Source organism: Sarcophilus harrisii, chromosome 1 (assembly GCF_902635505.1).
Source record: "Sarcophilus harrisii chromosome 1, mSarHar1.11, whole genome shotgun sequence".
Taxonomy (NCBI): domain Eukaryota; kingdom Metazoa; phylum Chordata; class Mammalia; order Dasyuromorphia; family Dasyuridae; genus Sarcophilus; species Sarcophilus harrisii.
Window position 1 is genome coordinate 555,495,104 of NC_045426.1, and position 22,417 is coordinate 555,517,520.

The 22,417-nt window shown below is 34.6% G+C and overlaps 1 protein-coding gene across 1 annotated transcript in view; it reads left to right on the forward strand.

Moving 5' to 3' along the window:
* Window positions 1-22,417, forward strand: part of BLOC1S5 (biogenesis of lysosomal organelles complex 1 subunit 5) — a 57,534-nt gene that overhangs the window by 5,830 nt on the left and 29,287 nt on the right. Inside the window, exons 2-3 of the mRNA XM_003760200.3 lie at window positions 410-492; window positions 8,051-8,180. Coding sequence (XP_003760248.2) covers window positions 410-492; window positions 8,051-8,180 — 213 coding nt within the window. The remainder of the gene's footprint in view (window positions 1-409; window positions 493-8,050; window positions 8,181-22,417) is intronic.

The window sequence follows — 22,417 nt, forward strand, 5'->3', positions numbered from 1 at the left end:
GTAAAACATAGATAATATTAATTGAAATCAATGTGTGGCACTAGGGCTATTGGCACCATTAATCTAGGTTAACTCCCTTGTTTTCTTTTTTTTGGGGGGTGTGGAACAAGGCAATTGGGGCTAAGTGACTTTCCAGGGTCACACAACTAAAAAATGTTAAATGTCTGAGCCCTCATTTGAACTCGGATTCTTCTTTCTGACTCTAGAGCCAGTGCTCTATCTGCTGTACCAATCTGACTGACTCCTACTCCCTTATTTCTAGATAAAGAGATTGAAATTCACAGAATTTAAAGGACTTGACCAAAATCATATTGAAAATTAGGTTTAAATTGAAATTCTCTGATTTGTAATCCAGTACATTGCTCTATGTATCATTACCAATAATCTGACTTTTATTTTGTCTTTATAGATCTGGGAGAGATTCATTCTAGGCTATTAGATCATCGACCAATTATTCAAGGAGAAACACGTTACTTTGTGAAAGAATTTGAAGTGAGTATCTTTGAAATATTTTTATTCAAAATGCCAATTCCTGGTTAGAATTCTGAATTGAAGAAAAACTCCCTAAGTTTTAATTTCTCCATGCTCAGTTCTTATGTCTACAACATGTTAGAAAATAAAATCTTTAAGAATATAGAATTAGAAAGTAAATAATACTTTAATACTTTGAAAACATTATTCAAAGTGTTTTTTAAAATTTCATTTATACTGGAAAAAATAATGCTGCCATTGTCCCAATTAGTACTCCTCCCTTTCTTTCCTTAACTCCCAGAAACCCTGTGGTAAAGAGAAAAATAAACTACTATATTTGCCATGGCTTACACCATATGTTTTATTCCCTAGAAGTAGTTATCTCTTCTTTGTGGAAAGGAGAAAAGTAAATTTCATCATTAACTGGAAGGCAGAGTAATGTTGTGGAAAGAATCTCACAGTCTTGAGGTTCTGAGTTGCAACTCTCCCACTTATAAATTGTGTGAACTCGGGCAAATCACTTCACTCTTCTGGGCCCAAGTTTCCTCAGATGTACAATGAGAACACTGGATTGGATGACCTTTTTGTTTTCTTTATAGATGTTTGATCCAGTGATTCTCTTGATTGATTGTTCATTAAATTCATCTGAGGTGCTGATAGATTTAAGTGTTTTCTTTTACATTATTGTGGTCATGTTGTATCTTTTTTTTAGTTTGGCTAACTTTGATGTGTGTCATATAAAGTCTTTTCTGTTTCTTTTGAATTTTTCTCTTCTTCCTTTTTTTCAAGGACTTAGAGACTAACTTCAGGCACTGTGATGTTAAAAGACTTGTCCAGTGTCACTCAAGCAATGCCAGAGACAAAATGTCTTCCTGAATGTTGCTTCTTAACTCTATTAATTACCTTTTTTAGTAGCAAAAAACTAGAAACAAAGTGGGTGCTTACATACTAGGAAACAACTGAACATATTTTGGTATGTGAATATAATGGAACATTCTTTTATTATTTCTTTTTTATCCTTCCATGCCCATTTTTTTGCTACTACAAAGTGTCAGTATAAACATTTTGTTATACATAGCACCTACATAGAACTTTTCTCTCACTGCTCTCTTTGGAATATATACCCAGTTGGTGGGATCATTGGATCCAAACTTATGAATAGTTTAATGATTATTGTTGCTTCTCACATAATTACAAATCATTTATTACTAAAATGTTTAGATCAATTCACATATCCATCAACTGTATGTCTGTATGTCTAACTACAGTTTCTTCAACATTGATTTGTTCTTTTTAAAAAATTTTTGCCAGTTTGCTGGGTATGAGGTTAATTTTCAGAATTGATTTAATTTGCATTTCTTTGGAATGAAACTTCATATTAGTGTTGATCATTTGCGTTTATTCAGAAGTGCTTTTTTCATATCCTTTTATCTTCCTTGTATATTTTACCTTTCAACAATAATTGTTTAAAAGTATTATTTTTCTTCTATATTCTTCACTTTAAAAGATTATAATTTTTTTTTTTTTTTTTTTTTTTTTTTTTTGCTGTAGAAAAAGAATCAGACTCTGAAATATTGTACAATTAGCTTGTGAAGGAAATCAAAAATGCAGGTGTGCATAAATATAGGGATTGGGAATTCAATGTAATGGTTTTTAGTCATCTCCCAGAGTTCTTTTTCTGGGCATAGCTAGTTCAGTTCATTACTGCTCCATTAGAAATGATTTGGTTGATCTCGTTGCTGAGGATGGCCTGATCCATCAGAACTGGTCATCATATAGTATTGTTGTTGAAGTATATAGTGATCTCCTGGTCCTGCTCATTTCACTCAGCATCAGTTCGTGTAAGTCTCTCCAGGCCTTTCTGAAATCATCCTGTTGGTCATTTCTTACAGAACAGTAATATTCCATAATTTTCATATACCACAATTTATTCAGATTCTCCAACTGATGGACATCCATTCAGTTTCCAGTTTTTAGCCACTACAAAAAGGGCTGCCACAAACATTCGTGCACATACAGGTCCCTTTCCCTTCTTTATAATCTCTTTGGGATATAATCCCAGTAGTAACACTGCTGGATCAAAGGGTATGCACAGCTTGATAACTTTTTGAGCATAGTTCCAAACTACTCTCCAAAATGGTTGGATTCGTTCACAACTCCACCAACAATGCATCAATGTCCCAGTTTTCCCTCATCCCTTCCAACAATCATCATTATTTTTTCCTGTCATCTTAGCCAATCTGACAGGTGTGTAGTGGTATCTTAGAGTTGTCTTAATTTGCATTTCTCTGATTAATAATGACTTGGAGCATCTTTTCATATGACTAGAAATAGTTTCAATTTCTTCATCTGAGAATTGTCTGTTCATATCCTTTGACCATTTTTCAAAAAAGATTATAAATTAAACCAGTAGTTTCCAGCCTGTGAGCTACAGTGTCAAATCATAGGTACCACTTATTGTTATTTGGTCATTATTTTCTTAATCAGTGGATACTAAGAGTAAACCTACTATCATATAAAGAACCTTCAATTTTTTGTTAAAAAAATCTTCATCATTCAGAAAAATAATAGATGACAATTATATAATACTTTAAAGTTTGGAAAGTACATTATGTATGCTTGAACTTCATAGTAACCCTATGAGATTGGTACTACTGATACAGATTGCTTTTCTCATTTTATAAATAGAATACTGAGGCTCCAAGAATTTGTGATTTACCCATAGATTCATAGTGATTATATGATACAGGATTTGAATCTTACTTCCAAGTCCAGAACTCAATCTGCTATGCCATATTGTCACTTGAACAGCTTGGGAATCACTGTCTTAAATTTTAGCGCATGATGCAGTTAGAGGGCATAGAAGACACATATCTTTATATATAATTGTTTAAATATTGTGTCCCCTCCTAGATTGTGCATTTTTTGAGAGCAGGAATTGTGTTTTACTTTTCTTTGTTTCTCCAGGGCTTAGCAAAAGGATTGGTACACAGTAAGTGCTCCATAAATACTTATTGACTGGTGAATAATAGCAGTTAACAAATAATTATTGACTAGTGAAAATAAGTTTGTAAGGGAAATTCTTATTAAAGAGAATATACTTTTAACATTTCAGAAAATTTATTCACAATGTTAGTAGACATGCCCTGGTTGGATATCCATCAAAGGAACCTGAGATAGAAGAACCAGAAGAGAGCAGTGTCTCAAAAACTTAGACCAAAGAATATTGAGGAGAAGAAGGTGTCAAAGAAGGTGTCCACAGTGTCAAAGGGTGCAGAAAGGTCAAAGTTTTCATTAAGTAAAGACCATTATGTTTGGTGATTAAAAGATACTTCTTATCTAGAGAGAAAGCTATGTTAGCTACTTATTGAGAGTGGAAACAAAATTGCAGAGGATTTTAGAAGAGAGTAAGAGGAAAAGAAGTGGAGGTTTCAATTACAGACAGCTTTCTCAGGTTTACCTTGAGGGGAAGGCATATGTAGAGCAGTTTGCCTTGGCAGTGAGATGGACCACCACTTCATATGAGACAAAAGTGAAGGAGAATATGGTGGAGAAAGAGAAGTAAAGTGAAGAGAGGGAGCTCTTGGCAAATGTCTTTAGTTTTTTCAGTAAAATATAAAGCAAAATTCCCAGCTAGGGGGTGGGAGGGAGATAGAGAGAGCCATGGAGACCTTGAAAAGGAATGAAAGAGCTTGCAAAAACTGATTACAAATTGGTATAGAGTGCATTTATTATTGCATGTGTATAAATGTAAAATTGTATTTTAAAAATAAACATTGATTTTTTTCAAAATTTCAGATTGGCTTTCCCTGTGAATTATTACAGATTTCTTTTCCCATCTGACTCGACTGTGTTTTCTGTTGTACTTAATAGATTACAAATAGAAATTGAAGTTCTTGTGGAACCTTAAGGTTTATATGTAACTTTAGAAAACTTTGATTATAGTCTAATCTCTAAATATACTTCATTAAAATTTGTGAGGCTTTTGCATAGAGATGCTTGAGACTAAAGAAAGAAAAACATTATTCCTCATGATTATAATCATTGCTGTGTCATTTTAATTAATTTTAAAAATATAGTGTAATAACCAAGCAGTCTATGTGATCCATGATCAGTCAAACTAATAGATGATTAAATATGTAGATATAGTTCTTATTCTTTTCTATTTTATATGTGTCAATATTTCCAAAAGAAATTAATAGAAGGAAGCATATACCACATGGTGGCAGCATTTACTAGAGAATTGGAAAGGTTCGGTTACATATGCTTTTGTGTTCCCTATTTTTAAAAATAGTTGACCTTTCTCCTGGCTTAATATATATTTATTCACATTAGTTTCATTAGAAGTTATGAACAGAGTTTTAGAACTTTTTAGCTTGCTTTGGTAAACATTCTGCTGGTTAATTTTTATCTAATATCACCCAATAAAAGAGGAACAGTAAGCCTTATTTTTCTGTGGCTCCATCTTTCAGTATTTGAAGATTTTTCATTTTTTTCCTTTCTTATATAACTAAAAAGATTCTTATTTATTAATCAAACAATCAGAATATATAGCTCCTACTCTGTAGGTACAGTTCGAAGTTTTAATTTAGGTATATAAGAAGATTCATATCATTCTAGCTGTTTGAGCCTTTTGAGTGAAAATACAAATCATCATTCCAATATTCAGATAAGTGTGATGATTTTAGGTTTGGGGATGATTGTTAATGAGTTAGAGTGTGAATTTGTTTGATCAGGGAATCTTTTCTGGAAAAAGGACATTATCTTGACATTTAAAAGATAGGAAAAATGAAACAAGGGCATAACAGTTTGTGGTCTAGACCCCAACTTGTTAAACTGGCTCATGAACCCAGGTGGGGTCTTATAACTGAATGTAGGGGTTGCAAAATTATGATTTACTATATACCTGACATCATGTAAAAATTTCCAGAGCAAAAAGGAATCACAGATGGAAAAACTTTTAAAAAGGCCTGGGCTAAACAGGATTTTGTTCACTATTGTAGCCTCCTATTTCTACTGCCCAGAAGGGGAAAAAATGGCTTTAAGACTAAATATTATATTATCTATTTAACTGCTTCTTATTCTTACCATAGAGAAAGTAGTTAGAGATGTCAGATATGTGGATACATTTTAAATTTAGTTTCCATATAGTTGGCTAATTCTTGATGGAAGGAAATTTTTGAATCATTGAATCATTTAGATTGATTTTTGCACCCTTTTCATAGTATCTCCAAATAATATAAAGAACTGGGATTGCTTTGATAACTTTATAAAAATAACTTGTTACGTAATTATAGTATATATGTGTGTGTGTATATATATATATATATATACTTATTTATATATGTGTGTATGTGTACTTAATTATACATATATAATGAGAAATCAACTTAATCTTCCTATTTAAATTCTTCAAGTATAATCCACCTACAAGTGACAGGCATTATGGTATAGTAGCTAGGGGAGCTGATTTGTAATCAGAAAATCTAGAGTTGAAGTCTTGTCTCTTATATGTACTAGCTTTGTGATTGTGGGGAAAAGTCACTTTAACTTCAGTGACTCCTATGGAAAAATCACTTTAATTTCTCAGTGATTACAGACAACTGTGTAAAACTATAAATTAGCCTTGAGATTTGTCAACCTGCATTTGTAAAGGTATTTTTCTATGTATACAGCAATGAAATTATAAATGTAGAAATTTTTCTATGTATACAGCAATGAAATTAAAAATGTAGAACAAAAGAAATCTGCAAATGAGCTTCATTATTTTTAGAGCTCTTTTCATGGAACTATTATTTTAGTCCAGATTTTTTCAAAAACATACCAACATTAACACATATCCAGTAATAAAAATATGCAAGCTTACATGTACACATATTTTTGCCAAATTTTAAGCTTTTTAGTAATCAACATGTATTTGTTAAAAGTCTGCTAATATACCAGGCATTGTGTGAGGCACTGAGAATAAATGGCAAAAATGAAATGATCCTTTCCTTTTAAATATCCTCTATTCTGAAGAGAGTGACATTTACAAGTGTATTCAAAATACTATACCTGCAAGTTAATTTTCTGGAAGGAACTAGCAGCTAGGAAGGATCAAGAAAGATCTCATTTAAAAATTGGTTCTTGAGCTCAGCTCTCAAGGAAACTAGGAATGCTAAAGAGGCATAAGTAAAGTGGGAGTGTATTTTGGGCATGATGGAGAGCCATAGAAGAGAGATGTGGTGGGACCCCAGGAAACTAGCTTGGCTGGGCCATAAAACATGGAGAGAGGTAATCCTTGAGGCTAGAAAGATAAGTTTGAAATCGGGTTGAAAAGGGCTTTAAATGGCAAATAGAGGATTGTTTTTGACTTAGAGGCCATAAGGAATGAAAGTATAAATAACATTTGGTAAGCATTTACTGTGTATCCGGCATTGGGAAAATAAACATAAAAATGAAATGGATCTTGTCTTAAGTAGTTTGCATTTTAACCAGAGAAGATAATGTGTAGGGAAGCAATGGTCTAGGGAGAGAGTTTTGACTTGGGGATTCACCTGGATGATAAGTGGAGCCATAAAGCAGGGATTTGACACACACACCCTTTTCAGAAGTACTATTACTCTTGGTTTGAATACTGAAAGGGTATAAAGAGTGAAAGGTTGAAAGCATGGGGTTAAATTGAAGATGCCCACATGTCCTAGCAAGCAGATGGATGGCTGATTGGATAGCATGTGAAGATGAAACATTTTCAAGGGCTGGGCAAAATAAACTAATTTGTCCTTGAGTTTATTGAGTGGGGAGTATATGAAGAGGAATTGTATGCTCTTTATCTTTGTACTTAACATATTGCCTATCACAATCCTTTGAATATAGTAAAACACTGAGTAAATGCTGAATGAATGAATTCATGAGTATATGTTGAGGGGCAGCTGAAAAAGAGTAGGATTTCAAGTTCTACTACAGTGTATACTCTTTAATGAGAGCTTGATTCTGAGATTCCATATTGTCTTATAGTTGAGAAGACATTAATTCCCTTTCTACTTAAATAATCAATCTACAAAAATCAGAATGCAAGTGTTCCTTACCTTCTGCTTACTCTACTTATACTTTAGAATGAGAACTTAGATTAGTAAAATCATGTTTTTGGAAACTTCTCATTTCCAATAAATTAAAACTCTTATTTTTTATATTTAGGCAAAAAGGAAGCTTATTCTAAACAACATATGAAGTAAAATAGTCTGCTCGCAAGATACTTACATTTCATCAAGGAAATTACATACACATATATACAAAAATATAAATACAGGATAAATCCAAGTAACTAAAAAGAAGAGTGTATGAACCCTCAAAAACGAAGGTTGAAGGGTCTTGATCTGGACTCCTATTTTTATGCACTCAAAAAACATTTTCTGAAGGGTCTAATAATCTTCACCAGAATGCCAAAGGATATGTGATAGAAAAAAGATCAAGACCCTTTGACCTTGTTTTTTGAGGGTTCATACTAAAATATAGTTTTTTTTTTAATTGTCATGAACCAGATGTTCTAAGATTTGAAACAATTTATATGGTAGTAACTTACCTTTTCATTTCTGAATAGGAAAAACGGGGCCTCCGAGAAGTGAGAGTTCTTGAGAATTTGAAGAATGTAATCCAGGAAACAAATGAACAGATTCTTCCTAAATGTAAAGAAACAATGCAGGACCACCTGAGCCAGGTTCTCCAAAGATGTAAGCTACCAACTTTTTGTCTTTTAAATTAATTTTTAAGGAATGTAATGTTAACATTTATGGCTTGGTGTTTTCTTTTTGGGGTCTTACATGCTTTCCTTTTGATTCTGTCTCAAAAGAGAAAAGGAAGACTTTTATTAAGGGTAAAGAGTAAGAATATTGTATTACAAAGATGTACAAGTATTGGTGGTGAATTTTAGATTTTGCACATTTTTCAAAAAATTTTTTTCTTTTATCTGTCATAATTTTTCTATTACACAATGTTAGAGATTTATTCTTGAATAAAGCATGTTATATCATTTATTTTTTTTATTCTTTGAATGAAAAGATTTATTTATAACAATGTTATTTATAACAATGAGAGCAAATCAGAATCATAATGTCTCTATTCATATATCAGAACTTTCAGACTAGTCAGGGTTTTAGTTAAGGTAAAAACTGGAGATGTTCTTCAGCTGTGTTGGGGGAAAAGAACAGTCAAAACCCTATCCTAAACCATAGTGGCAAGGGAATAGTGTCTCCCTAGAGACTATTAATAAGAATTTTTGCTTGGATAAGACTAGAATTTCTTTTACTTGAACTGAGATATCTCACTCCTTTTGGGAGAATTCATTAGTTCCTAATTTGTATAACTTCTCTATACTTGTAAAAATGAGTTTACTATGTATTCACTGTCAATGATGTTCATTTATCTAATTAGTAAGGAGTTGAGTCTGCGTGTTGAGTCTAGGTTTACCCATCTATCTTTAAGAGAGTACAACCAGGGAAACTAGGACCTTTTTATCTTCTGAACTTTAAAAATTTAATTGTTCTATACTAGCAAGATTTAGGAAGTAAGATTAGGGCAGAGAGATACAATTTTAGTTTGTTTTTTCCTCCCCTTTCCTATTTCTAAAAGGAAAACAGTGTGGCCAGCCTTATGACCAAAGTTTTCCTTGGAGAAGAATGGACAAAATTCCACAGATATATCTATATGCCAGCCACATCCCAACATATTTTGGGTCATGGGGAATGAATTTTTAAGTTCAAAAACAACAAAGCCATTAATGAGAGACTTATAAGTTACAACCACAGGTTTAACTCCTTTCCAAATGCTTTTCAAATGTACAAATAATCATTCCAGATAATGAAGAGTGGGCAGCTCATCTAAGCAGAGAGCAAATAGAAGTCAGAAAAGTGATACAGATTGGAATATACTGGAAATTATATATGAATAAATTAATTACATATGAATGAGCTCTAAAATGGGAGTGAGATTATCTTATTCAAATCAACCAATTAAAAACACCCTGGTCTCATCCACGTGTTTCATCCTTATATTTCTGCCCTATATTCTGCCCAGAATCTTTTCCACGTGTCTGGAATCAGTCAGTCAGTTAATCAGCATTTATTAAGTACCAACTATGTGTAAGGCACTGTGCTAAGCGCTAGGGTTGCAAAAAAAGACAAAAGATAGTTCTTGCTCTTAAGAAGCTTAATAAAAAAAAGCAACATGCAAATATACATATATGTTTATGTTTATGTGTGTGCATATATAAATGTATATATGGAGAGAGAGTGTTGTGTAGGATAGGAGACTATGTATAGGATAAATAGAAAATAACTTTGCTTTTGACCTCGGCATTCCATCTCTTGCTGTACCTTTCCTTTGAGAGAAAAGGAAAAAGAAAGTCAGTGGGGAATGGGAGTTCCCTCTTCTGTGCAGGTCTGACTCCTATCTCCTGCTTAATCATTTCCTACCTAATCATAGAAGTAATGAAAAGATCATTTGATCATGTGCTTTCCATCTCATATTATGTATGCTTACTTGCCTTCAATCTGATCTCCAGCCTCCTAGAGGGAAAGTATTGGAGTTGAGTAAGGTTTTCTATAGAGGGTAGAATTTTATTTGAAATTTAAAGGAAACTAGGAATTTTATTTGAGATTTAAAGGAAACTAGGAGATTTAAAGGAAACAGTAGGCACAGCATTTGGGGAATGGAAGACAGCCCAAGAAAATGCCCTGTCAAGAGCGATATCTTGTTCATGAAACAGTGATTTCATGTCACTGGATTAAGAGAATACTTGATAGAAAGTAAGATATCAGATGATATAATAGTATATTTCATATTTAATCCTGAAGACAGTAGGGAGCCAAGAGAGAATATTGAATAGAAGGATGACATTATGACATTGTCAAACTTATGCTTTAAGAAAATTACTGGTGGTTAAATGGAGGAAGGTTTGGTGTGAAGAGACATTTAAAGATGATAGGCCTACACTAGCATACTGTCGGTGTCATAGGAGAAAAGGGGATTTATTTGAGAAATGCTGCAAAGGTGACAAGCCTTGGCAGCAGATTGGATATGCGAGTAAGAGACAAAGAGGAGTAAAGGATGCTTCCTAGGTGGCAGTCCTGAAGGACTAGAAGGATGGTATCTATAGGAGAGAGGAATAGTTTAGGGAGAACATAATGGGTTCAGTTTAGGACATGTTGAGTTTAAGATGTCTACTGGACATTCAGTTTGAGATGTCTGAAAGGGCATTGAACATTGGAAGTCTGTAGAGATATAGGGCAGAATAAATAGATTTTAGAATCATCAGCAAAGATGATTCTCCCAAGAGAGTTTGAACCATTCTTGTTCTCTCTCACAAGAGAAATAAGGAATGTCTCTCTTCTCCAGTGTTGTCCCACAATTTAATTCTTCACCCAGACATGCAGTGAATCATCATTCTCTCCCTCTTTGAGGAAAGTCTAACGTAAATTCTTCAGGTTTGAAAAATGGATTACATATATATTTTAGATGTGGAAATTCTATCTAGCATTCGTCTTTTGACTGTATTTGTAAGGAAGAGAGTTTGAGCTTTGGAGTTGGTAAAAACGTGGTTTGAAGACATGTTTGACAAATGCTTGCTCTATGATTGTGAGCGTGTGATTTCACCTATTGTTGCCCCAAGATAACTCTAAAACTATACATTATAGAGAAGTCATTAATCTGCATTAATGGAAGGGGTTTTAAAGGCTGGATAAAATCATAAATGTCTAGTTATGCAATGAAATTATGCCAATGAAATCACAAGTTTCTGGATCCAAATAATCAGAACTATTTTAATGTGGCAATAATGGCACATTTAAAATATACTAATATTTTTAGTTAGGAGTAGCAGCAAGTCTGATTTCATGTTCAACATCTTAAGCCAGAAATTCTTAATCTGTAGTGCATGTCCATGTGTGAACAAGTTTTCGGGAGTCTCATGAACTTAGATGGGAAAAATCATATCTTTATTTTCATCAATCTTAAGCTGAAATGTATCATTTTCTTCACATATGAATTTAGGCAATAGACTCTAATAGGATTAGCAGTATTAACAAGGAATTTGACCATATTCTCCATCTATTGCTGTTCATGTCCTCTGAGAGAAACTGGCAAGGGCCAGGCCAACTTCCATCAGCCTTGAAACAACATCCCCCTGCATCTGTGAAATTTTCATTTCCTGCTATTTCTCGTCTCCCCACTACAACTCATCCCTCCAGTCTCAGGTGAGAAAAGGAACAAGACCTTGGTTTGATTTTTGACTGTGCCTTCTTTCTCCTGCTGCATATGTCTCCTGAAGGAAGGCTTCTCTAAATATCAGTCAAGCAACTTCCATCTTTGTCAGCATGAGGCAACTTCCACCTCCTCTTACCATCCTGATCTGATCAGAAAGCCTCAGTACAAAGAGGATCAACCTTGCTTTTGACCCTAGAGATTCCATCTCTTGCTGTACCTGTCCTGAGAGAAAAGGAAGGAGAAAGTCATTGGGGAATGGGAGTTCCTTCTTCTGTTCAGGTTTCATTTCTATCATCTCCTGCTGAATTATTTCCTGCCTACTCTTCAAAGGGAATAGGAATAGTGAAATGATCATTTGATCATATGCTTTCCATCTCATACTACTCTTGCCTTTAACCTGATCTCCAGCCTCCTAGAAAAAAAAGTGGTGCCTTCCACTCAGTGATAAACATTTCTCCTCATACCTGTCATACCTTGTACATCCCAGTGATTCTGAACCTTTATAGATTATCATCAAAACTCCCATTCCCTATCCCCCAATACCTGATTACTTATTCCCATTCCCTCTCAACCCTTCCATCCCAAAGTTGTTATTAACCACTTGCCATCTGTGTTCTTACACTATGTCCTCTAGAATGCTTGTTCAGGAACAGAATCCTGCCTCAGTACTAGCAAAGTGGCCCCTGCAGTCTCTCTTTGACCAACTGTTCTAGTCCTGCCTTCTGGTGTGCTGAGATCTCCAGATGCTGCCATTGCCATAGTCACAAACCACAGTGCTGTTTCTGCCACTGTTGATTCAGTGACTCCCAAAACCCAATCCTGGGCTGGGACTCCTCCCACATCCTACTACACCAAATTTTTCCTGCTGACTTGTCTTTGGCTTCTGTGGGCTGAGAGTTCTGGAAATCGCTGCCACAACCGCCAATTTGGAGGCCTGTTTCTGGTTTGCTGGGTCTTGGGCTGTGTTGGTCCAGCCTGCCACTGTGATTACACTCCAGACCCATTCCTATGCAACAGACCCCTCCAGATTTTCTAAGCCTCCATCAGCTGGAACATTGATCTACTTCATTTTTTGTGGGCTCTGATGCTCTAAAATTTGTATAGTCATTATTTTAAAATATTTGGAGGGAGAACTTCTTGGCTCTGCCTCCCCATTACCACTACAGTATTCATCCCTTGCTTCTATCTCAGCAACCTCTTTCATCCTTTGAGGTATGTATCTACTGTCCAGTTAAAATTTTTGGTAAGCAGGTGTCTATAAGTTACTCTCCTTCCTTTGTCAATGAGTTTGGGACCTGATTCACAATTTTTCTTCTCTCCTAGTTCCTGTGCTCTTGTTTGTGGACTTCATATTGATTCTCCCTCAAATATCCAAATACTCATTTCCCTAACCAACTCATATTTCATGAGCTACTCCTCCAAACTACCTCAGCCACAAACAAAGATAGTCATATCCTTGATCTTGTTATCACCCACATATGTGTTACTACCTCTGTGTTCAAGAATTCTAAAATCTTCTTATCTAACTGTAATTGATTTTCCAACTCTCCTTTGCCTTCCCTTTCTAGATGCCACACTTAATATATTCCTTAAACCCCTCAGTTTTCTCACAAGCCTTCTTTGCTTTTGCTAGTTTTTCCTCTTTTGGTTCCTTTTGGTGAACCTTGTCTCTTGAGTCTCTGGCCCCCTTATCATATTGCTACTTATACCCTGCCAAACTTTGGATTACTCCTACTGTCTGCTGACATTATTCCTATGCCTATGTTACTGAACAGAGGTGAAGAAAATAATCCCATAATCATTCTGATTTGGTTCCTTATAAACTAATGTTACACAGCCTCAACTCTTAGGCCCTCACTGCTGCTAGGCAATCCTACTATACTTTCTTTATCATCCCAGTCTCCACAAAAGTTTCCAAACCTTTTCATCCCTTCTTAAAACTCTAATGGTTCTCCTTCCCAATACTTTCTTACCTGATAACCTTTCCTCAAATTTTACAGAAAATTTGGGCTGTCTACCTTGAACTCTTTTTTCCCCTCTGTCACTGACTCATGTTATTCATATGTCTTTTGCCATTATCTCTTCCTTCAACTTTGTCTTAAGAATAAAGGGGTGGCCTTCTTCCTCCCAAGGCTGATCCCATTTTATCCCATCTCTTCTAACAGATTGGCTCTTCTGTAGTCCCCACTCACTTATCTTCAGAATCTTACTGTTTAATGCCTTTCCTTCTGACTACATAGTCATGTCTCCTTTATCTTCAAAATTTTTTCACCTGATAGTTGCATCTTTAACTATTGTGTTGCTCAATTGTTTTGATCATTTCTGACCCTTCTTAACTCCATATGGCTTTTTTTTTTTTTTTAGCAAAGATGCTGGAGTTTTTTTGGCATCTTCAGCTCATTTTACAAATGAGGAATTGAGGCAAAGAGCGTCACAAAGCTAGTTAATGTGTGAGGTTAGATTTAAATGCAGGTCCTGACTGCAGGCTTGGTGTTCTATCCACTGCATCTCCTAGCCATCATTCTCCATCCCAACTGCCCATTGTGATTGAACTCCTTGAGAAGGCCATCTACAACAGGTGCCAATATTTCCTCTCTTCTCACTCTCTTCTTAACCCCTTATAGTCTAGTTCCAGTCTCAACATTCCACAAAAACTGCTTTTTCCAAAATTATCAGTGATCTTAATTGTTAAATCCAATGATCTTTTCTCAGCTCTTATTATCTTTGATATCTCTTTAGCCTATGACACTGCTGCACTTCTCCGTCAGTGTGCTCTTGGTTCTCTTGTCTATCTGCATACTCCTCAGTCTCCTTTGTTGCGTCTTCATCGAGGTCATGCTTCCTAGCTAACGTGTCCTATAGGTTTCTGTCCTATAGCTTTTTCTCCTATACTGCTTCACTTGGTGATTTCATCAGCTCCCATTGATTTAATTATCATTTCTATCTAAGAAATCTCATATCTGCCTATCTTGCCCTCTTCCTTCTCTATCTCGCATCTCCAAATACCTTTCAGACATTTCAAACTTAATGGTCTGTTGATATCTTAAGCTCTAAAATGTCTATCTTTTTCCCCAAACACTTTGTCTCTCCTGACTTTCTTACAACTATAAAGGCCAACACCACTCTCTCAGTCCTTCAGGTACTCAACTCTAGCAATCATCCTAAATTCTTAGCCATGGCTATCTGCTGCCAAGGCCTGTCAAATTGATCTTTGCAACATCTCTCAAATATACCCCCTTGTTTCCTTTGACACTAACAGTACTCTGGTGAAGGCCTTCATCATCTCATGCTTGCACTATTGCAGTAGCCTGCTGGTCAGTCTTCTTGCTTTAAGTCTCTTTTCACTCCAATTCATCCTCCATTCAGTCATCCAAGTGATTTTCCTAATGTGCAGATTCAGAAATGTATCCTTTTTATTTAAATTCCAGAGGCTCCCTATTGCCTCCATAATAGTTTGGCATTTAAACTCCTTTATAAACTAGCTGCCCCCATTCTCCCCCTCTGCCCGCTTAGTCTGTCAGCTCTGGGTATTATTTCTGCCTGTTCTCATGCCTGACATATCCTCTATTTCTGCCTACTGGTTTTCCTAACTTCCTTTAAGTTAAAATGTGTTTTTTATTAAAGTCCTTTATTTTGCATCAGTTTCATTTCTGGTTAATACTTCTCTCTCCTTTCCCTCTTATTTTTAATAACAAAAAACATTTATTAAAAACAACCTATAGAGTGATTATATTTGACAATGTTTGCAACACTGTTTTTGAAATCCTTTGTTTCTCTGCTGGGGAAGGTATGGGAGAGAATGTTTCTTTTTCTTTTCAATAGCTACTACTGTTTTATCAGAAACTTAAAGTTTGGTTTTCTTTTATTTCTCTTTTTGTTTATACTATGTAGCCAGGGTACATATTTTGGTTCTGATTTATACCATTTCATACTTATATTTATGATTCTTTATTGAACAAGTTTAAGATTAAAAACCCATCTTCTATCCCAATCCTTCTTTAATTTTAGTGCAATTATCCTATGTATAGTTTAGTGGTACATATTTGTTTGCTTATCTCCCCCTTTAGATTGTGAAATTCTTGAAGATACAGACTAATTTTTTTTTTTTTTTTTGCCTTTTTTGCATCCACAAAGAGTACTACATTGTCTGGCACACAGTAAGTGCTTAGTAAATGTTTATTGATTGAATACCCTGTGACTTTGTCACCAATAATTATCATAGATATTTTCATATCACATTACAAGTATTGCAGAGATATCAAAATATCATTTAAATTCATCGGTAATCTAAAATTACTTTAGCTACTAGAGCACATATGGTCTAGATATATTATTTTATCACAAATTTGTTATTTTTGGTATTTTTATAACATATGATTGGTTTCCTTTAGTATTTAAAAATGTTCTGAGAAGAGGTCATAGGTTTTTACAAGGCTGGGAAAGTAGTATATGACATAAAAAAGACTTAAGAATTCCTGTCATGAAGATGGAATTTCAAAACAAAGTGGAACAACAACTTTGATAATTCATAATCCAGGTTATAAATGTATTTCCTGGACTAGAAACTTAATGGAATACTTAGAATTAAAACACAGAAGTTAGGAAATTAATAATTAATGTTCCAACATCTGTTGGGAACATTGGGCTTCCTTATTACCAATGGGTGGCTTTCCAAACTGTTTTCCTGATGAAGGCAAGTAGTGCTTCAACAGGTGCCAAAAAAACTTTTTCTTTTCTTGGTCCTGTGCTACCATAGGTCATGGAGGGCTAATGGAGATAATAATCTACCTATATTCCAGATGAAGTTTTTTTTTATAAAATTAAGATATGTTTAGTTAAAATCAAATTGCAACCTGCTATTTAAAAGATATATGATGATTATAAAGTTTGACTCTTAAAAATCATATTGTACCTAAATATTACTTTTATTATTTTTCCACTGACTGAACAGAAAATTGTATAAAATCTTGCAAGTTTATCTAATATAGATCTACCAAGATACCATCCAATGTTTTTATGACTCTTGTTCTGTATATATTAGCGGCCCTTTTATTTGTATCTATCATTTTCTGTCATGCTTGAATGAAGTGTTGAAACTATAATTGACATATTTATTATTTTTTTAGTAGTTCTGAAAGAACTGGAGACATTTATTTTAAAATGTGTTTTTTATTAAAGTCCTTTATTTTGCATCAGTTTCATTTCTGGTTAATACTTCTCTCTCCTTTCCCTCTTATTTTTAATAACAAAAAACATTTATTAAAAACAACCTATAGAGTGATTATATTTGACAATGTCTACAACACTGTTCTTGAAATCCTTTGTTTCTCTGCTGGGGAAGGTATGGGAGAGAAAATGTTTCTTTTTCTTTTCAATAGCCACTACTGGTTTATCAGTCACTTAAAGTTTGGTTTTCTTTTATTTCTCTTTTTGTTTACACTATGTAGCCAGGGTACATATTTTGGTTCTGATTTATTTCATTTCATACTTCTATTTATGATTCTTTATTGAACAATAATATATTCATAAACTACAGTTTATATAACCTTTCCTTAATATGTAGGCTGGTTTCTTTGTTTCTGGTTCTTTCAATAATACTCTCCAAATTAAATCAACATACTTTATGATATTTGGTGATTTCAATCACTACAGTGGAATAGATGGGTTTAGTAATCATCAAGTGGTTACTAAATTTGTAAATGACATCAAACTAAGAGGATAATAATGTGTTTTGATGACAAAAGATGCAAAAGCAACACCAGTTGCTAGAAGAACTAATAACTAGAAGAAAAAATAAAAAAATTAGGAAAAGATATAGCTTATAATTCTGAAACACCATCTTGACCTAATTTAACTAGTTTTTAATGATGAGACATAGGAAATGGATGATAAGTAGTTACAGACAACAATGATTTTATACTTACATTTAATTGGTATAAATGATTTGCCATAAGAGGCCTTAAGAACCCCCAAAAGTCCTTTAATTGGCAAACACTTGCCAAGCAATGAAATAAGGCAGCCAAGGAAAGTGTCAATTTAGGAGATAAATTTGCTTGTGAATTCTTATGTTGGAGAATAGTGGAAGATCTTGAAAGAAATGCATCATGAAACAATGACATGTAAGACCAGTTTATACAAAATTTGGCAGAAAACTTTTGTTTTTGCAAGGCAGTTGGGGGTTAAGTAACTTGCCCAGAGTCATATAACTAAGTTGTTAAATATCTGAGGCTGAATTTGAACTCAGGCCATCCTGACTCCAAGGCTGATGCTCTATTCACTTTGCCATCTAACTGTAAAGGATAATAAAGCCATCCCATTTAGATTCAGTTCCTGGAAATGCTTGTGGAGGAGGTAGACTTAATACTGTAGAGAGAAAAGAACTCAAAAACAGTGGCATTAAACCAGCTGTTCATGGAGGAGATCATTTCTCTTTTCCTAGACTCCTTATTTTCCAGAAACTCATAATTCTATAAGAAGATAAGCTTGGAGACTATCATGTCCTCATTCTACCCTGCCCACGGGCCCTTCCTTCTCTCCAATTGGAGAGGGTGGAGGGTAGACGTTGAAGAGCTCCTCCCATTTAAGGAAGGTGCCCAGGACATTTACCTTATCATTTCCCTACCTGTTATTCTCTTGGACTTTATGATCTCCAGAACCTCATCATTCCACAAGATGAAATCAACCTTATGACTCATTCCTCAAATCATTTCCCATCCCAGCTGCTTCTCATCATTGGATACTCCCCTTATCCTCTCCCTTTTCGGTCTTTTTATATATTGTTTTCCATTATGAAATTATTAAATCCTTAAGGGAAGGGAGACTATTCTAATATCATTCTAGCACTTAACACCATGCAGAACACATAGTATAGAATTAACAAATATTTATTAACTCTGATTCTTGTCTACATATAAGGAAAGACAATTGTGAAGATGTCAAGAATTCACCAGTTATGTGAAGGAGAGAAAGAAAAACTAAATGTTTGGGGGATAAATGTGGGCCTTTCTAATCCTGGAAATCAAGAAACATTAATAACTATTAGGTATTACCTTTCCCATTTATATAAAGTATTTTTGAGGAAAGTCTACAGTCAAATCAAGAGTGTCTTCAATGAAAATAGTAGGAAACAGAGCATTATAAACAATATGCCACTTTGTGTTTGCACAGTTAACTAAAGTATGTGGAAACTGTTAGATTCTACTGGGCTATTGTTGATAATAATTAAAAAAAAAAAACATTTGCTTCAGTAGAATAAAATACTGACTTAAAAGCTGTCTTTTAATTCACTACATATCATCCATTTGAGGAAATTATTCAGAATTTCCTGCAAAATATAGTAACAAATAACTCTGATAACCTATAATTATTAAGTAAGTCATAAAACAAGGACATATGGTCACCAAATATATTCATCTCTAATGTAAAGATCCAGCAGAGCATCCAAGTTAAGGAAAATTTCTTTGTAAGCAAAAAGTCCTCCAAATATTCCTGTTTATGAAAATTATCTCTTTTTATCCTTTGAACAGTCCTGAAGTAGTATTATCCATTTTACAGATAAAGAAATTGACAGAAGTTAAATGACTTGTCAGGGTTACAGAATAATAAGTATTTGAGGTATTTGGGACCTTAGGTGTTCCTGACTTCAGGTCCAGCATTCTATACACTGTTCCATCTATTTGCCTCTTCCAAAAATGTCTTTAATATTCCAATAATTGCTACAACACAATGTTATCAGCAAACAGGAAGTTGGTTTTTATGTAAACTGTTATTTAGCTTTGCTTCACTTGTTCTGTATACAAAACACAGCTTAGGATTTTATAATCATCACTTTTAAATTTAACTTTTTTTAGTTTTGATCCTTTATTTTAGACTGCCTAAATGCTTTAGCGTCTTTTGTCATCCAATACCATTATTATCCCTCTCAGTTTGTTGTCATTTAAGATTTTTATAACCACTTTATGTTTGTCTTTGGTTTGAGTACTTCCTTCAATGGTACAGATTGCAACTCAGCCTACTCTTCAATCTGTGACTTTTGTCCATATCGTCCTATAAATCCTTCTGAAGCAATCTTTCTTATATGTTGATAGATTTTCTTCTATCTTTTCTGCTTTGGGGGAGGGGAAGGAAAAGTTAAATACTTATTATTCTGTGACCCTGACAAGTCATTTAACCTCTGTCAATTTCTTTATCTGTAAAATGGATAATACTACTTCAGGACTATTGAAAGGATAAAATGAGATAATTTTCACAAACAGGAATATTTGGAGTGTGGTGTTTTTCTTCTTTAAAATAATAAGATGGTTCTCTCTGGGAGCAAGTTTCTTGGGGAAGTTTTCTGAAGGCAGTCTTAGTTTCAGTTAAGAGTAAATAATCACCCCAAACGCAGCCAGATGATAAAAGTTCAGATCTTTTATTGTGTCTTTCAATATAGTCCGGTTAGCTTTCTTAGAGTCCTCTCTCTCTCCTTGGTTCTAAGAGCTCTTGCAGCTTTGTCCCTTGCTTCTGCCTCTGCTTTCTTCAGCCTCCAGCCAGCACCTCCTTGCCTGGGGCTGGGCAGCTTTTTGGAGAGCCTTTCAGACCAGCGTTGGTCTTAGTGGGGGAAATACAGGAGCCCAGCCACCCTATCTATGTGAGATGAAGTGAATCTGTTTGCGCCTCCGAGAGAGGGCTTCTGCTGAACTAACCAACGTTCCCTTCTTTAATCTAATTCAGCTGAACTGTTCTCTCAATGTTTTCAGCTCAATTTGCCGAGAGAACCTCTGTCTGTTTCTTATATAGGATCTTTTCTGAGAGAGAGGGATTATGGGTTTCTCCCAGAGTGCTCTCTGGCCCTGAGAACTTCAAGGGAGGTGTGAATTCGGATATCTCATACTAAACCCTGAAATCTCCCAAACGTGTGAACTCTAGTGAGTACAGGTGTGAACACAAGCATTGTTTCTTAGTTGCATTTAATACCTTGTTTCAAGTTGAGTTAACACTAGGATTCTAACATTGGAGGACTTTATCATTTAAAAAGAAATCTTCCTTGACTTGGATGCTCTGCTTCTTCTTTACATTACAGAGAGATTTACTTTGTTTTTTCAAAATTGGAAAAAGAGAAAAAAACAAGATGTTGCAAATGTGAATAGTCAAGCAAAATAAATTCCCATGTTGGCCATATCCAAAAATACATGTCACATTCTGCATATCTAGTCCATGACCTGTTTAAGTAGAGGTAGATAGAATTCTTCATCATCAGTCCTCTGGAAATGTGTTGATCATTGCATTAATTAAAAGTTCTAAGTCCTTCACAGTTGTTCAGTTTTATAGTGTCATAATGCAAATTCCTCTCCTTGTTCTGCATACTTTACTCTGCATCAGTTCATACAAATTTGCCCAAGAAACCATCTACCTAATCATTTGTTACAACAGTAGTATTATATTACATTCATATACTGTATTTTGTTTAACCATTCTCCAACTGATGAACATTTCCTTAGTTTCTAATTCTTTAGCACTATAAAAAGAGCTGATACTATATATAAACTATATTTTACATAATGATTTTCTCCCTTTTTTTAATTTCTTTGGGGGTATTGACTTGGTGATGTTATTGTTGAGTCAAAAGATATGCACAATTTAATATGTTTCTCATGAGATTGTAAGCTCTTTTGTTCTGATAAAGGCCTCATTTCCAAAATATATAGAGAATTAACTCTAATTTATAAAAAATTAAGCCATTCTCCAATTGAAAAATGGTCAAAGGATATGAACAGACGATTCTCAGATGAAGAAATTGAAACTATTTCTAGTCATATGAAAAGATGCTCCAAGTCATTATTAATCAGAGAAATGCAAATTAAGACAACTCTAAGATACCACTACACACCTGTCAGATTGGCTAAGATGACAGGAAAAAATAATGATGATTGTTGGAGGGATGCGGGGAAAACTGGGACACTGATGCATTGTTGGTGGAGTTGTGAATGAATCCAACCATTCTGGAGAGTAGTTTGGAACTATGCTCAAAAGTTATCAAACTGTGCATACCCTTTGATCCAGCAGTGTTACTACTGGGATTATATCCCAAAGAGATTATAAAGAAGGGAAAGGGACCTGTAGTGCCAATGTTTGTGGCAGCCCTTTTGTAGTGGCTAGAAACTGGAAACTGAATGGATGTCCATCAGTTGGAGAATGGCTGAATAAATTGTGGTATATGAATATTATGGAATATTATTGTTCTGTAAGAAATGACCAAGAGGATGATTTCAGAAAGGCCTGGAGAGACTTACACGAACTGATGCTGAGTGAAATGAGCAGGACCAGGAGATCATTATATGCTTCAACAACAATATTATATGATGACCAGTTCTGATGGACCTGGCCATCCTCAACAACGAGATCAATCAAATCATTTCCAATGGAGCAGTAATGAACTGAACCAGCTACGCCCAGAGAAAGAACTCTGGGAGATGACTAAAAACCATTACATTGAATTCCCAATCCCTATATTTATGCCCACTTGCATTTTTGATTTCCTTCACAAGCTAATTGTACAATATTTCAGAGTCTGATTCTTTTTGTACAGCAAAATAACGTTTTGGTTATGTATACTTATTGTGTATCTAATTTATATTTTAATGTATTTAACATCTACTGGTCATCCTGCCATCTAGGGGAGGGGATGGGGGGTAAGAGGTGACAAATTGGAACAAGAGGTTTGGCAATT